This window comes from Marmota flaviventris, chromosome 3 (assembly GCF_047511675.1).
Source record: "Marmota flaviventris isolate mMarFla1 chromosome 3, mMarFla1.hap1, whole genome shotgun sequence".
Lineage (NCBI taxonomy): Eukaryota > Metazoa > Chordata > Mammalia > Rodentia > Sciuridae > Marmota > Marmota flaviventris.
This window is the reverse complement of record NC_092500.1, coordinates 95139256-95153651: the sequence shown is the minus strand read 5'-3', so window position 1 is coordinate 95153651 and position 14396 is coordinate 95139256. Positions and strand designations below refer to the sequence as shown.

The following is a 14396-nucleotide window of genomic DNA, read 5'->3' as shown; positions in this document are numbered from 1 at the left end:
GAAATTTATTAATCCATTCAGTAGGTATTTATACAAAATACAGCACTGGGACAACTCTTTCAGAAAGCATTATGGTAGTCTTTGTAAAGGAAAAAAATCAGCAATTATGGCTTGTAATTTAATGAATCTGTACATTTTATCTATGTCAAAATCTTGATGTTGGAGACCATCCATATAGTGCTGTTAAATTCAAAGAATGAAAAATAAGCCATCACGTTGCATACTTTAAAATTTCAGTGTTGGGTTTATTTTTTTGTTATTTGCCTTTAGAGTGTAATCTGATTCTATGCTTTTAGTTGGGTATGTTTTAATGGCAGATTTCATTTCTTAGCTAGTAACTGAACTTTAATTTTGTGTCTTCCCCTACCCTCTCTGATTTTGTTTATTGTGAGTTTAAGTAGTTTTTTCATTGGTTCTTAAACTACACTCTTTGTATGGCAGCAGACTCTCCTACATGTCATGTTGGTGTGTACCCGCTGAGGCGTTACTTGCATCAATTTATTTGTTTTTGACTAATTTTTAATGTCATCAAAACACAAAATGATAAACTGAGGTACCAAAGTCTGACTTCAGTTCCCTTTCCAGCTACTGACGTTTATGTGGTATACTAATAGGAAAACAATACAAACCTGTCATTTTTAGGCACTTGTTTAGCACGTTTGTTGTAAATGCAGCAGTTATAATGTGTGTGACCAGCATCGAAAAATAGTGAAAGATGTTAGAAAGCAAATAGAAGAGCTATTTTGATTTTACAAAAATAAGAGAAAACTAACAATATATTGCAGGTGTACCTTAATAGGTCTGGAGGTACTGTTGAATTGTTGCATAGTACTATTCAATAGCTGTTATTAAATCATTAAAATCATAGTCTGTTTAAGACCACTAGCAAAATAAAGATTTCTCTCTCTGGAAAAGTTTTTGATTTCTGTCTTGCTGGGCCTCTTCCTAGTTCCCAGGGAAATGACGTTGATACTTATATTGTTAACTCCAAGGATATTTTTCTTTGTCTTTCCTTTTTATTCTTGGATGGCCTCTTAATGATGGCCCTTCAAACTTCAGACTCTCCTAAGCTTTTGGGCTACTGTGTTCATCCCACCCACCTCTTTTTGATCCTTTTATTTCTTGTGGAGAAATAGGAAGATAGCACTTCTCCACTCCCTTTCTTTTCCCCCCCCCTCCCTTTTCATTTGATCTTTAAGATAAACTAAATAAACTATGAATGCCAAAGAATTTTTTTTAAAAAAAAAAGGTAGATGAACACAAAATGAATAGAATTTGGAGTTTCCTTCTCTTTTTGCTTTAGGTTAGTAATGATAGAATTGGCATGATTTAGCCAGTTAAAATTTACTAATAATTTGTTGTCACTGTTGTATTAAGCTTAAATTCTTTTTGTCTCAGCTCCATTTATATTTAGCTATTTATTATGTAATTAGCATTTCTTTGTGAAGCCTTGTAGTCATATACAGTGGTGCATAAATTACAACTGGAAGTTTTCTGTATTAAGGGAAATGATGAAAGGGGATTTTGGAAGAAAATTTAGAAAAATTTAGGAGTAGAATAGCTTCTGGACATTAGTTGGAGTTGAGTGATAAGATTATATAATCTCAGAGTGATTATAAATGGAGAAGAGAGCAGATGTAAGAACTGAGCTTTTTGACATTTCAGTGTCTAGAGATTAGGGAGAACCAGCAAAAGAGACCAAGAAAGAATAGCTGTTATAGGAAGAAAATTTAAAAGAGATTTTAGTATTCTAGAAGTGTGGCCTATGGGTCCCATGTGTTTTTTAAGTTAAGTTTTACTGGAACATGGCCAGGGCTGTTTATATATTGTGTATTTTTTTATTTCTGATTCCTGAAAAGTAAGTAGTTGTATCAGAGTCCAAGTGACCCCAAGACTGAAAATATTTTTTTGGCTATTTACAAAAATAATTTGTAGACCTCTGATCAAAGGCAATAGTTTTATCCATTGTTTCCTTGAAATGAGGTTCTATAAAATATAGTTCTGATAATGGGAAACTAAATCCCCTAATGTAAATTCTATACCTTAATTCCTAACATACTTTTTTTCATCTTAATTTACTGAAACCTTACAAAAGATAATAGTTATCAGATAAGTATTTAACATTCAATTTATCTTAGCTCTTTGTCAGAGTGTTTACTGTTACCAAAATCACAAGATCTGGTCCCTTCCTATAATAACCTTACTATCTAGTATGATTAAAAAGATTATAGAGCTGTGTTCATGGAACATGCAACTAAGAGAACTTTCCCACTCATGATGAGGCTTTACTGAAGCAAACTGGAAGAATTATAAGAGAAACATGTCCATAGGACAAGTTCTAAAAATACTTTCTTAACTTAAATACTATATTTGGATGAATTTTAGAAGCCCTAGGAAACTGTTGCAATTGGGTATAAAATTTTATACAAGGGCCTTTGATTATTAAAATGTTTGAAAAAAGGCCACTTCCAGTTCTCTAAAGACCCTGTGGACAAAACTGTTAAATGAAAGATGAGCCTTACCCTTCTTTAAATCTGTTGGCCTGGCATAGTTGTGCATGTCTTGTGATCCCAACATCTTGGGGAAGATGAGGCAGGAGGATCACAAGTTGAAGACCATCCTCATAATGAGATTGTCTCAAAAAGACTGGAAATGTGCTCAGTGGTAGATTGCCCCTGGGTTCAATCCCCATTCCTGCCCCCTCCCCCACCAAATCTGTTAATACCATTTTTCTCACCCAAGTTCTTTCTTTGACACATAATTCTAGCATAAAGTTTAATCCTATTAATCTATTCTGAAATGCCAGTGAATGTTTCTGGTAATATCTTATGGGCATATCTGGAAAAAGGGAATTGGGTGATAGGAGGAGATTTTTGAGTAAAGTAAAAGAATCTCAATTTAAAACTTACATATATAAGAGGAGAGAGCGCTAATGTATACATAAAAGAGGAAGACCAAACAATGCCAGTTTAATTCTGTGTTCTAGATTCTCTAGCTTCTAGTTTTCCTAATTGGTTGGAGCCATAGCTAATTTTGTGCCTTTGGTGATGTGAAGATTTGCCAAATGAAGACTATGTAATTAAACCTTTTATCTCAATTACTTTGTGTCTTTGAAAACTCTAATGCCTAGAAAGCTTAGGAGAAATTACCAGCCCTTAGAATTAAAAATCAGGAAGATTTGGAAAAATATAGAGAAAAATGTGTTGTAATGGGTTTGTAATCCATCTACAAGAATGCAAAAAACAAATTTTTATTTCACTGAAATGAGTTGAGAGAAGAGATCCTAAAACATTTATAATAAACAAAGGGTAGCAAAGGGAAAATCAATTTTTTACTACTCATTAAAGTTCAAAAATAGTTTTAGTGGTATTTATGTACAGTATTACCTTTAGTGAGACCCTGCTTTAATGAGGAAAAAATTTTTTTGAGCTTTAATAAGTTCATTAATGATCCTCATCTTTGTTTACTTTCACCTAAAAGGTATTTTTTAAATGTTTTAACCTTGACTTCTACCATTAAGACTGTCGTGATTAAAACTCTGATTTTTTGAAGAAGTCTCGTCATACTCTTTTATAATGCTTATATACATTGTGATTGCTTATTTAATTTTAGTTGTAGAATATGATAAAGCATGATATGTTTTATTAAAGCCACCAAAGGACCATTTCAGTAAAGTCAGGGGAAAAGAAGTCCAAAATAGTGATTTATTTTTCTCCTTTATTTCCCACTTAAGTTAGTTGAGTATACATAGATTGACCAAAGGTGGTTTCTGGTACCTCTTGGATTTTATTTGTTGTTAACACAATATAATTGTATAAACATTGTTAGCAATACTTGTTGATAGCACTATTTGTTACATTTTATATGCCTCTTTTGAAAATTACTTAACCTTCCCAAACATTACTTTCCTCACCTGTATGATGGCAAAAATACTGCTTATAGTATAGGATTATATTGAAGCTATGACTAATACATGTCAAACACCAAGCTTGGTTGCTGACATTGCTATCAAATATAATAGTACGATTTCTCAGTAAAGTTTTTAAAAAAATTATAATAAGGATAGCCTTTCCATTTCATTGTTTATGAACTATCCTGTAACCATTAAAATAACTTAATGATTCTACCTTTCTTGTAAAAATATTAGTTGTTTTGACTTTACCTATCAGTAGTTTCTAATATTTTTTGTGATTTTTAGGGAAATCGCAAATTATTTAGTTTTAATAGTAGCAAAGGAATCTAAATGTTTTACAGTAGTTTTCAGATTTTATTAATGTTATTGGTGATGGGAAATACTGAGTAAGTTTACTTGTTTTAAAATCTGTACTTTTTTTTTCAGGTAGAGTTTATTTTGTATTGTAGAACAATTGAATGTGGACTTGGTCATTTATTTCTATCAGTATGTGTTATAATTTTATTCCCAAAATTTTACTGAATACTTAATAAAAAATATAAATGGGCTGTTATGAATTCCAATAGAAACAAAATTTTCTTTTCTACTTTTGTTCCAGCAGAAATAGAAAGTAATGAAAAGGACAGCAAACCTGAGGAAGAAGAGCAAGTGATAGATGAAGAAGATGAAAGACCTTCTGAGAAAAGTATGAATGTACAAATAAACTTGAACTACTTTGAAAAATAATAATTCATTGTTTCTGATTTTAAGAAACATGTAATATTATTTTTTTGCCCATGACATGATTGTAAATTTTTGTAATTTAAGTAAGACATAGTGAATCTATTTTGGTGATGACTAACTCAAGAATCTTTGAATGTATTATTTCATACTTGAATGTAGTATTTACATTTTTAATAGTTCCACAAAAAAGATTTAAGCGTACAACTTGAGTTAGTATCATTCATTGTTTCAAAAGAAAAGATATAGGCTTACAACTTAAGGTAGTATCTGTGTGTCTTGAGGGAAATTGTTTTAGATTAAGTTGAGACAATCTAAATAATTAAATAATTTGATGATATTAGTATACTTTTAGGTCTTCATTTTCTTAAGCTTCATGGGAAGGGAAGCGATGGGATGAGGTTTCTAGAAAGATTACTGAACTAGATACCAGGAAACCTGGGTTCTATAATTCTTCCTGCCATGTTGCTCTCCATGTATGACTCTGGGCAAGTTATTACTATATAATATATAAAGTTATAGAACAGAAATGTATTTTAAAAATAGGCACACTCATTATGGGTATAGAGTAAGGAGGAGAGGCTTTGGATAATCATATAAGAGTATTTGCCTTAAAGGGTGGAATTTTAGTGTTTTCATTTTTTTAGATATTGAAAAATAAACTCAACAAAATTTGCTTATGAAATCATGAATGTTAACAGTATTTGAAGTAGGAATTTTCTATGTGAAGATCTTTAATATCTGTTCTTTACAAATGTACCTTTATAATGACATTAATTTTTATATATTTGAAATTCATTAGGATATATTAAAAATAACTATTACAATATTATTTTCCTAAGGCCAATGATTAAGAATTTTTCTTATGTTTACTGAAGAGGATGAATTACATAATTCGAGCTGTGTGCAGTTGATAGAATTTGGCATGAGAATGAATACTGTATTTTTCCAGAGAATTCATTTCACTATGAAATATAGCAAAGGGAATAAATGTAAAATGACTTCTACCTTCTTCATGACACAGTTGTTAGGTAGTTTTCCATATTAATATGAAAATTTCAAGGAAAGAGTGTTTTGTGTTTACAGTATCCATGTTTAGTTTATCCATTAGAAAGTTCTTATTTAGCATAGTGAAACTCATTTCAAGTTTAAAGCTAGAAGAAGCTACATACCTGCTTTTCTGATCTCAAAACAATTCATAAAATAATTGGTTGAGAATGCTATTGTGATAAAAACAGTATTTTGCTGCAAATGGAAAAGGCTTTAGTTCTGTAATAAAAACAGTTGACTCATCATTGTGTTTTTGTTCTCAGATGAATGTTCTAGAAGAAAACGTTCTAAATCAGAGGACATGGACAATGTACAGTCCAAACGTCGTCGATATATTGAAGAAGAATATGAAGCAGAATTTCAAGTAAAGATTACAGCCAAAGGAGACATTAACCAGAAGCTTCAAAAGGTATTGTAAATAATAAACCATATTGAATAAAAAGTACCACTGTCTTTATTCTAGATTTTTTACATTATAGCATTGTGTGTTTTAGTTATACATCCAGTTTATCATAGAAACAGAGAACTTGATGAAAGTGGTTATGGAGTTTATGATTTTGCTTGATAATTTTAAAATTCCTTCTGACTGACCACATGATTTTTTTAAGAGATGGTAGTGATTATCAAAATGAAAGGTAGATATGATGAATTTCTTTATTTGTTTTGTAACAAAACTGAATAATGTTCGAGATTTTCTTTTTTCCCATATTGAAATTAATTTTATACTGAAAAGGAAACAAGAGTTTTTTGTATTAATATTTTAATCTTTATTATATGCTTGTTTGGTGGTTATAGGTCTATACTTACTAAAATCTTTGTCATGTATGTTAAGATTAATATTAAGAATGATTGGGAGAGACCTATAGAAGGACTGTGGAAAGGGAATATATAAAGATTTTGGAAACCTCCCCCTAGATCTGTTATGACAGAGATAGAAGTAATGAAAATATTGAGTACTTTCTGTATTTTTCAAAATATGTTCATAAACCTTTATAACAAGTGCATTTTGTAGAGAGGTGTATGAAATTCAGATGATACTATTTTTTCCAGATCTCTCTCTCTCATATTCATTCATATCTATCTATCTATCTATCTATCTAGATAGATAGATAGTGAAATTATAAATCACAGTTATTCCTCTAAGATACAGTACAAATAACTATACTTTCCAGAAAGAGGCAATGAAAGAAAGTGATAGTGGTATCTTTGTCTCCAGTTTCTTTTTCTTTGGCCTATATAATAATAATAATAATACTAAAGATAAATGCATGATACATTGTGGAACCAACCCAGATGCCCTTCAGTAGATGAATGGATAGGGAAACTTTGGTTTATATACACAATAGAACATTACTCAACATTAAAAGAATAAAATCATAGCATTTATAGGTAAATGGATGGAGTCAGAGAATATAATGCTAAGTGAAATAAGCCAATCCCCAAAAACCAAAGGCCGGATGTTTTCTTTGATAGGAGGATGCTGACTCATAATGGTGATGGGAGGGGTAGCATGGGAGGAATGGTGGAATTTTAAATAGGGCAAAGGGAAGGGAGGGGAAGGAGGAGGGCAACAGAATAGGAATGATGGTGGAATAAGTTAGACATCATTACCCTATATACATGTACGAACACACTAATGGTGTGAAAATACTTATTGTACAATCCGTGAGTTGAAAAATTGTGCTGCATATGTGTAATATAAAATGAATTACATTGTGCCATTGTGTATAACAAATTAGAATAAATAATAATAATAATAAAAAGAACAAATAAAATATTAAAAAAAAGATAGATGCATGAAAGAAGTTTAAAAACTTACATGTTCACTGGGAGTTTACTCCTTTAGAATAGTGCCAACTCAGGTATCTCAGTGTCCTTTTTGTTGTGGGTCCATAATGATTTAATGTGGGAATTTTGAACACATTTAGCAGAGTTTTATAGAATATGATGTTGAATTATTATTCCTAGTATATATCACAGAAATATCAATCTGTAACAACTAGAATTTTTTTCTTTTTTTTTTTTTTTCCCAAAGAGATAATAAGAATTGAACTCAGGCTTTGTGCATGCCTGTTAAGTGCTTTACCACTGAGCTACATCCCCAGCCCTAGACTATACAGTTTTTAAACTGATCTTTAACTAGTTTTCAGTAAGTGGTTTGAGCATGGTAATGGGATATGAGAAGAAAATGCTCAACTTTCATTTTCAAGATTTCACCCTCTAGAAATTTTCTATTTTTAGTATATGCCCCCCCATTAGGTAGATACTTTATATATATGGAAGTAGAGAATTTCATTAGATAGCATTGATTTGCTGATTTTATTCATTAAATTAGTTAAGCATGTTTTATTCTAATTAGCTAATACATTATTATTAGTACTTTCATTGTTCTGGGCTTGTTGAATTGCCTTTGTGTAACAAAGGAATATGTATTTCTTTAGGTGATACAATGGTTGCTGGAAGAAAAATTGTGTGCATTACAGTGTGCTGTATTTGATAAGACTTTGGCAGAACTCAAGACACGAGTAGAAAAGATTGAATGTAACAAAAGGCATAAAACAGTTCTTACTGAACTCCAGGTTTGTATGCTGACTTTAATTATATCATCATTTTTATAATTTGTCTTCTGAAATATGTATTTGAAGTTGACTATTTTACTCAACTTACATTTGTTCTTTTAAATTCTAAATATAAGAAATAAAAGTCTGTATTACTTTGCTAGGGCTTCTGTGAAAACAGTACCATAAATTGGGTGACTTTATCAACGGTAATGTATAACCTCACATGTAATGTGTAACATTCTATTCTGGAGGATAGAAGTCCTTTCCTCTGGTTTTTGTTGGCTTGCTAACAGTCTTTAATGTTGCTTGTCTTGTAGTGGCATTACCTCAGTCTCTGGCTATATCTTTTCATGGTAAACATACATCTCTGTATGTTTGTCCAAATTTCCCTCTTTTTAAAGACACCAGTTGTATTAAATAGGGGTCCTCCCCACTTCAGTTAGACTTTATCTTAACTAATTTTCTCTGCAGTGACCCTGAGTTTCTAGAGGTTCAGAGTTTAATGTAGGGGGAGTTCCTTTAGTTAAACCATAGTTTAACTCAGAGACTCAAAAATTATCTAACTTGTTTTTTTTAACTTTTAATTTTTTTGTCATTGAGGAAAGGCTAGCATCTAGCATGCCATAATATATACTAATTATTTGTAGAGTATTCTTTCTATGTTCTGTGTGGATCTTATGTTTTAATGTATTAGTTTACTAACCTATATCCATTAATAATTAATAATTACTACTTTTGGCTTCTGGTAAGTGAAATGAATACATGAAATGCTATAGTAGTTTGTATCATTCCAAAGCTAAGAAATTAGAAATTTTAATCAGTATATTCATTCTGTCATAAGTAAAAATATGGTTTCTATTATCCTATTGTAAGTGTGAGCATAGTCTAAAGAATTTTGATTTGTAAACCACAGGGCCTTATCTTACAAATGAGGGAGAAGTGATCCCTGAAAGTTAAATCTCTTTTTCAGTTAAAAATCAATCAGAAGTCTCATGGTTGCAGCTAAATATGAGTAAAATTTAGATGTGTTATAGCTTCTAGGCTAAAAGTTATTTCCTTGGTTTCATACTGGATTTTTTGTTTGTTTTGTGTAAGACTTTAGTAGTAATAATCTTTATTATTAACTAGTAATGAAGTCTTTGTGATAATTTTTTAATGGATCATTTAGAGCAATAGTCCTGGTTTTTTACCTTTATCGGTTTTTTCTATAGAAATAGTATGGTCTAATTATTAAACTCCATTTTGCTTGTTGAGAATTTTGAATTAAAACTGAAAATATGTGAAGATTTAAAATAATTCTTTGTTTCTCAGAAGTCCCCTGGTTGCAGTTATTTTGTGTTTTTAAAACCTTAGTTTTTAATTTCTTTCTTGTTCATTTAAGGTGCAAGTCCAAATCTCTTAATGTTTTTTTGCAGTTCAGTGTTTCTTTGTAGCCTCAGACTCATTGAATATTTCCAACACCAAACCATTTTCTCCACAAATGCATTCCCTTTCTCATTGTTCTTCTTGGTGACAGTTTTTTAATTCTTAGAAAAAGTTTGAAGGAACATCTTCCCATTATGGTTCTTATTGGCAGTCCTTCAGTTCTTGGAAGCCAACTCCTCTTTGTCATTTTACGTATACATTGAATTGCCAAATTTCCAGTTTTTATTTCCTAAAAGATCTGTGTCTCTGTTACTATATTTAGGTGTGGCTACTCAACATTCAAAAACCAACACTCGGGGAGATGAGAGTTAGTAGGAAAGAAATCAGTTTTATTCAAGGGAATAAGGGAATAATACAAGGGAATAAGGTAGAAGGGCTATTGTTACCATAGTCTATCAAGAACTTAGGGACACAAAGCACTTTCATAGGAAGGGAAAGAAGGAGCAAAGGATAATGGGCAGTAGACTTATATGCATTGAGTCCTACATCCAGGCTCAATCAATATCTCTGTCATTCAGCGTGTTTTTTTTCATTGTTTTTCTGCCAGAACATCCTTGGGATAGTAATCCACCTTTATCTCCTAGGCTAGTCACTATAATTTGGGACAGGGGAACAAATATTATTTTTCCTCCAAGCTAAACATTATTCTACTTAAACAAAAAATTGTTTTATAGTTGTAGGTGGACAGCATGTCTTTATTTTGTTTATTTTTATGTGGTGCTGAGGATCGATCCCAGTGCCTCACAAGTGCTCTGCCGCTGAGTTACATACAGCCCCAGCCCATATTATTCCACTTTTAATTAAACAAGATTAACAGTTCATTGGCCCATATTTTGATGTTATCTGAAGACCATTAGATGTTCTTGGTTCTGTAAATCTAGAGTAAATTTACTGATTAGTTAAGTTTTAGGATTCATGTCTTTTTAGTACCTTTCCCAGGAATGGCTAACCTTGTAGTTGATCATTAAGATACAAAAAGCATCTTTTGCTGGAGAATAGGGGAGATAGCAAAAAGCAATATTTTGAACTTACTGGATAACTTCAGAGGTGTCACCTACACCCAAGCCAGCAGGAGACAAATAATGTATTGCTGTGTGACCACCAAAATTCACAATTTTTAAAGTTAACTAAAAGCAAGTGAAAATAGAGGTTTTATTTGGTTTTTCCTTTAGTAAACTGTCATTTTCTATTAGGCCATAAGTAGTAAATTCCTTGATAGATTACTAGTTTTTGAGTTTTGGCTGGTACTTCCAAAACATTATGCTAGTCTTTCTAAAATACTGCTTTCTTCACTTTTTGGTGTCATCATTTTCCTCAATTGTGTACCACTCACTGTAGCATTCATTTGATTTTTTAATCTCAATCTCATAGTTTTTGATCCAATTTTCTTAATACTCACCCATTGCTTTACTGTCCTGAGAATGTTAATGTCCATAGAATTTTTATTTCAAGTTTTCAACTTCATAGTTTTTGCTGGGTATGATGGCAAACGGCTGAATCCCAGCAACTCTGGAGGCTGAGGTAGGAGGATCGCAAGTTCCAGACTAGCTTCAGCAACTTAGTGAGGCCCTGTGCAACTTAGTGAGACCCTGTCTTAAAATTTAAAATAAAATGGGCTGGGATGTAGCTCAGTGGTAAAGCACCCATGGGTTCAGTCCCCAGTACCAAAAAGCAAACTCCATTTCATGATTTCCCTTATTTAATCACCCTTAATGATCTGCCCTCACCATGCTATTTTATTAAATGTTAACTTTAGTTGTCATCTCTTTCTGTGTTTTCATAATATTAAGCTTTTTTATAGAATTAAAATTCATATGATAAAACCCCTATTTCAAAGTGTACAATCATTGGGATATAGTATATTCACATCATCGTATCCATCTCTAGGTCCAAATCATTTTGTCAGCTTACAACAAAACTTTGTGTCCATTAAACAGGTACTTCTCATTTCCCCTGCCCCTAATCTGCTTTCTGCCCCTAAGCACTAATCTGTTTTCTATCTCTATTGATATATCTATTTTGTATATTTTATATGAGAGAATCATATAGTATGTGACCTTTGTATCTGTCTTCTTTCACTTAGGATAATATTTTCCTAATATAATGTTGCAGTATACATCAGTGTTTTATCCCTTTTTATGACTAAATGATTTCCCATTATATGGAGATATATATGTACACACACACACACACACACACACACACACACACACACATAATATTAGCAACTCTGGAAATCAAATTTTTTTCCTCCTTCCTAGGTTTTGTTTTATTTATTATTGTGGGTTACTGTTTGTTTATCAACTTGTTGAAACTAACTTTCCAACTGCTTAGAAAATATGTATTAGTTGTATATGGCCACTGAAGTCTGTATTTCATTATCTTAGGGGTCAGGTGGTATTTTGACAGTTACCCTTCAGTGCCTAGTGGAACCATTAATAACTTGCTTTTTTGAACATGCCTGGAATTTTACTATCAATTTATTTTCAATCTAAAGGCCAGACAAAGGTGAAAGCTTAGAATCCTTTCAGACCTCCTCTGAACTCTGCATCCTACTTTGGGCATATGTATGGTTTTTTATATTTCCTCTTATATCCAAGAGCTCTTAACCTTTTCCCCCACCCTCTTTCAAAAAGTTATTATCACATATTAATAGTGGATCATTGGAAACATTTTCACTTACATTGAGAATGAGAAAAGGATTGGTAACATATGTTACTGTTTAGAGCTTTATTGGAAGTCTTTGGGCAATGCAATGAGACAGGAAAAAGAAATAAGTAACTTGGTTAAAATAGGAACCTGGTGGAATTAACTTGGTAAACTATTGGATGAAGAAGGAAATTTAGAAACTACTTGATATAAGGACAACATAGTTTTCCTATACATTAGTAATAACTGATTAAAAAATATGAGGAAAAGGTTTCACATATAGTAGTTATTTCATGAAAGTACTTAAAAATAAACCTAAAAAAATATTCAAGATTCTGTTGAAGAAAACATGAGTCAGTTGTGATACACCAAGTTCATAGATAGCTAGCAGTGCTTGGTTCTTCGCAAATCAGCATACAAATTCAAAATTTCAACCTGATTTCTTAGGGAAATGGAAAAGCTGTTAATATTTCATTGGTTATGGCTTAGAAAAATATCATTTTAAGTAGTTTTAACTGAAAATAGCTACTTTACTATTCCTTTTGATCCCTTCTCTGATCAACGAAGTGAACCTAGGTGGCCTAATTAATGCAGGGGACAATTTTGAATAGTAGATAACATGTCTGTTTGTTCACTAGCTTTTTAAAAATTACTGTGTTTTATTATTAGGCCAAACTAAATGCACAATTAACTCTTTTTAGACAGTTGTTTTCTAAAAGGTTGCTTGGTAAAATATGCAAGTAAATTACCATTTATGTGACTCCCAGCAGTTGATGTGCCCTATATTTAAACAACTACCATTGTTTCATTACACAAAAAAAGTATATGTATACCTAAGAAAGAATTCAAGAAAAAATGAAATAAAATTAATAACCAAAGACTATAATATGCTGGGTGCAGTGGTACATACTTATAGTCCCAGCTACTTAGGAGCTTAAGCAGGAGGATCACTAGAGCCCACCCAGGAGATTGATAACAGCCTGGGCTACATATTGAGGATCCCCCCCCAAAAACCATAAAGTACGTAATAATAGAATATTACTTTGCTAAATTTACAAATATGAATTTTTATACATTTTGAAAGTTTCACAGAGTACTTGCCAAAATAGATACCCTAGTCTTAGACACATTGTCAGATATTTTGAATTGTAATAATAATAAAAAGGAATTGTTCAGTTTTCTATATAATAACAAACGTCTGCTCTTTAATTTCCTTTTTATATTGTCAGAAGACAGTAAATCAGTGTCTATATTTTTATTTTTTTCACTCTACTACCAATATAATTTTCTAATAATTTTTTAAATAATTTGAATACTACAGATACAGATACATTTAAGAATTTGAGTACATATTACATATATGAAAGCAAAGTCTTTCTCTTTACTTTCTCTTTACCTTCTCCCCCACTTTCTTCCATTTGTGGCTTATAGAGGTAACCACTTTTAACTTTGGCATGTGTTTCTACACTTTTTCCATCTATATGACATATATAAATGATTTGCTTTCATGTTTTAGTAAAAATAGAATAATAATAGTTTACATACTATAGTTTATGGAATGTCCACTCAGATAACCTGACTAAAGAAAAAAAAAATGAAAGCTATTTTGCATAATTTGGGGTAAATACTTTCCAACATATATGCTTAGAAAAAAATTACTTGAAATATTTTAAGAAATATTTAGAAAGGCAAATCCACATTAAGGATATGAAATCAGACAGCGTGTTCCTAGCTTTAATAATATTCATAAATAAGTCCTGAAGAGAGGCACCTTTGAGAGTCAGGGATAATTAATTGTCTAGACCTTATTTGTAGACCATAAGATTTGAGATTTCCTTTATAAGTGACCACTTTTTGAAAGAAACCTTCAAAGTAAATAGCACTGTTTAATGATATGAATGCCTTTATATTGGATAAAAAAAATTCTTATACAGCCCTCATGATCCTAGAAGTTAATTTTAATATTCTTGAAAGTGTCTTGAGTATAAAATGCCAGCATTAGCAGCAACAGCAAAAACAGATACAAATGAATACCACATCTATGTCTTAGTGAAAGGCTGAAAGGAATTACTCCCAAA

The 14396-nt window shown here is 31.5% G+C and overlaps 1 protein-coding gene across 5 annotated transcripts in view; it reads left to right on the top strand.

Moving 5' to 3' along the window:
• Atf7ip (activating transcription factor 7 interacting protein) overlaps positions 1 to 14396 on the top strand; it is a 107065-nt gene that overhangs the window by 52239 nt on the left and 40430 nt on the right. For 3 of the 5 annotated variants that reach the window (XM_027955930.3, XM_071610125.1, XM_027955928.3), the window contains exons 3-5: positions 4512 to 4598; positions 5947 to 6092; positions 8125 to 8262. In XM_027955930.3, coding sequence (XP_027811731.2) covers positions 4512 to 4598; positions 5947 to 6092; positions 8125 to 8262 — 371 coding nt within the window. The remainder of the gene's footprint in view (positions 1 to 4511; positions 4599 to 5946; positions 6093 to 8124; positions 8263 to 14396) is intronic. The other 2 variants (XM_027955929.3, XM_071610126.1) reach the window with 1 other exon arrangement.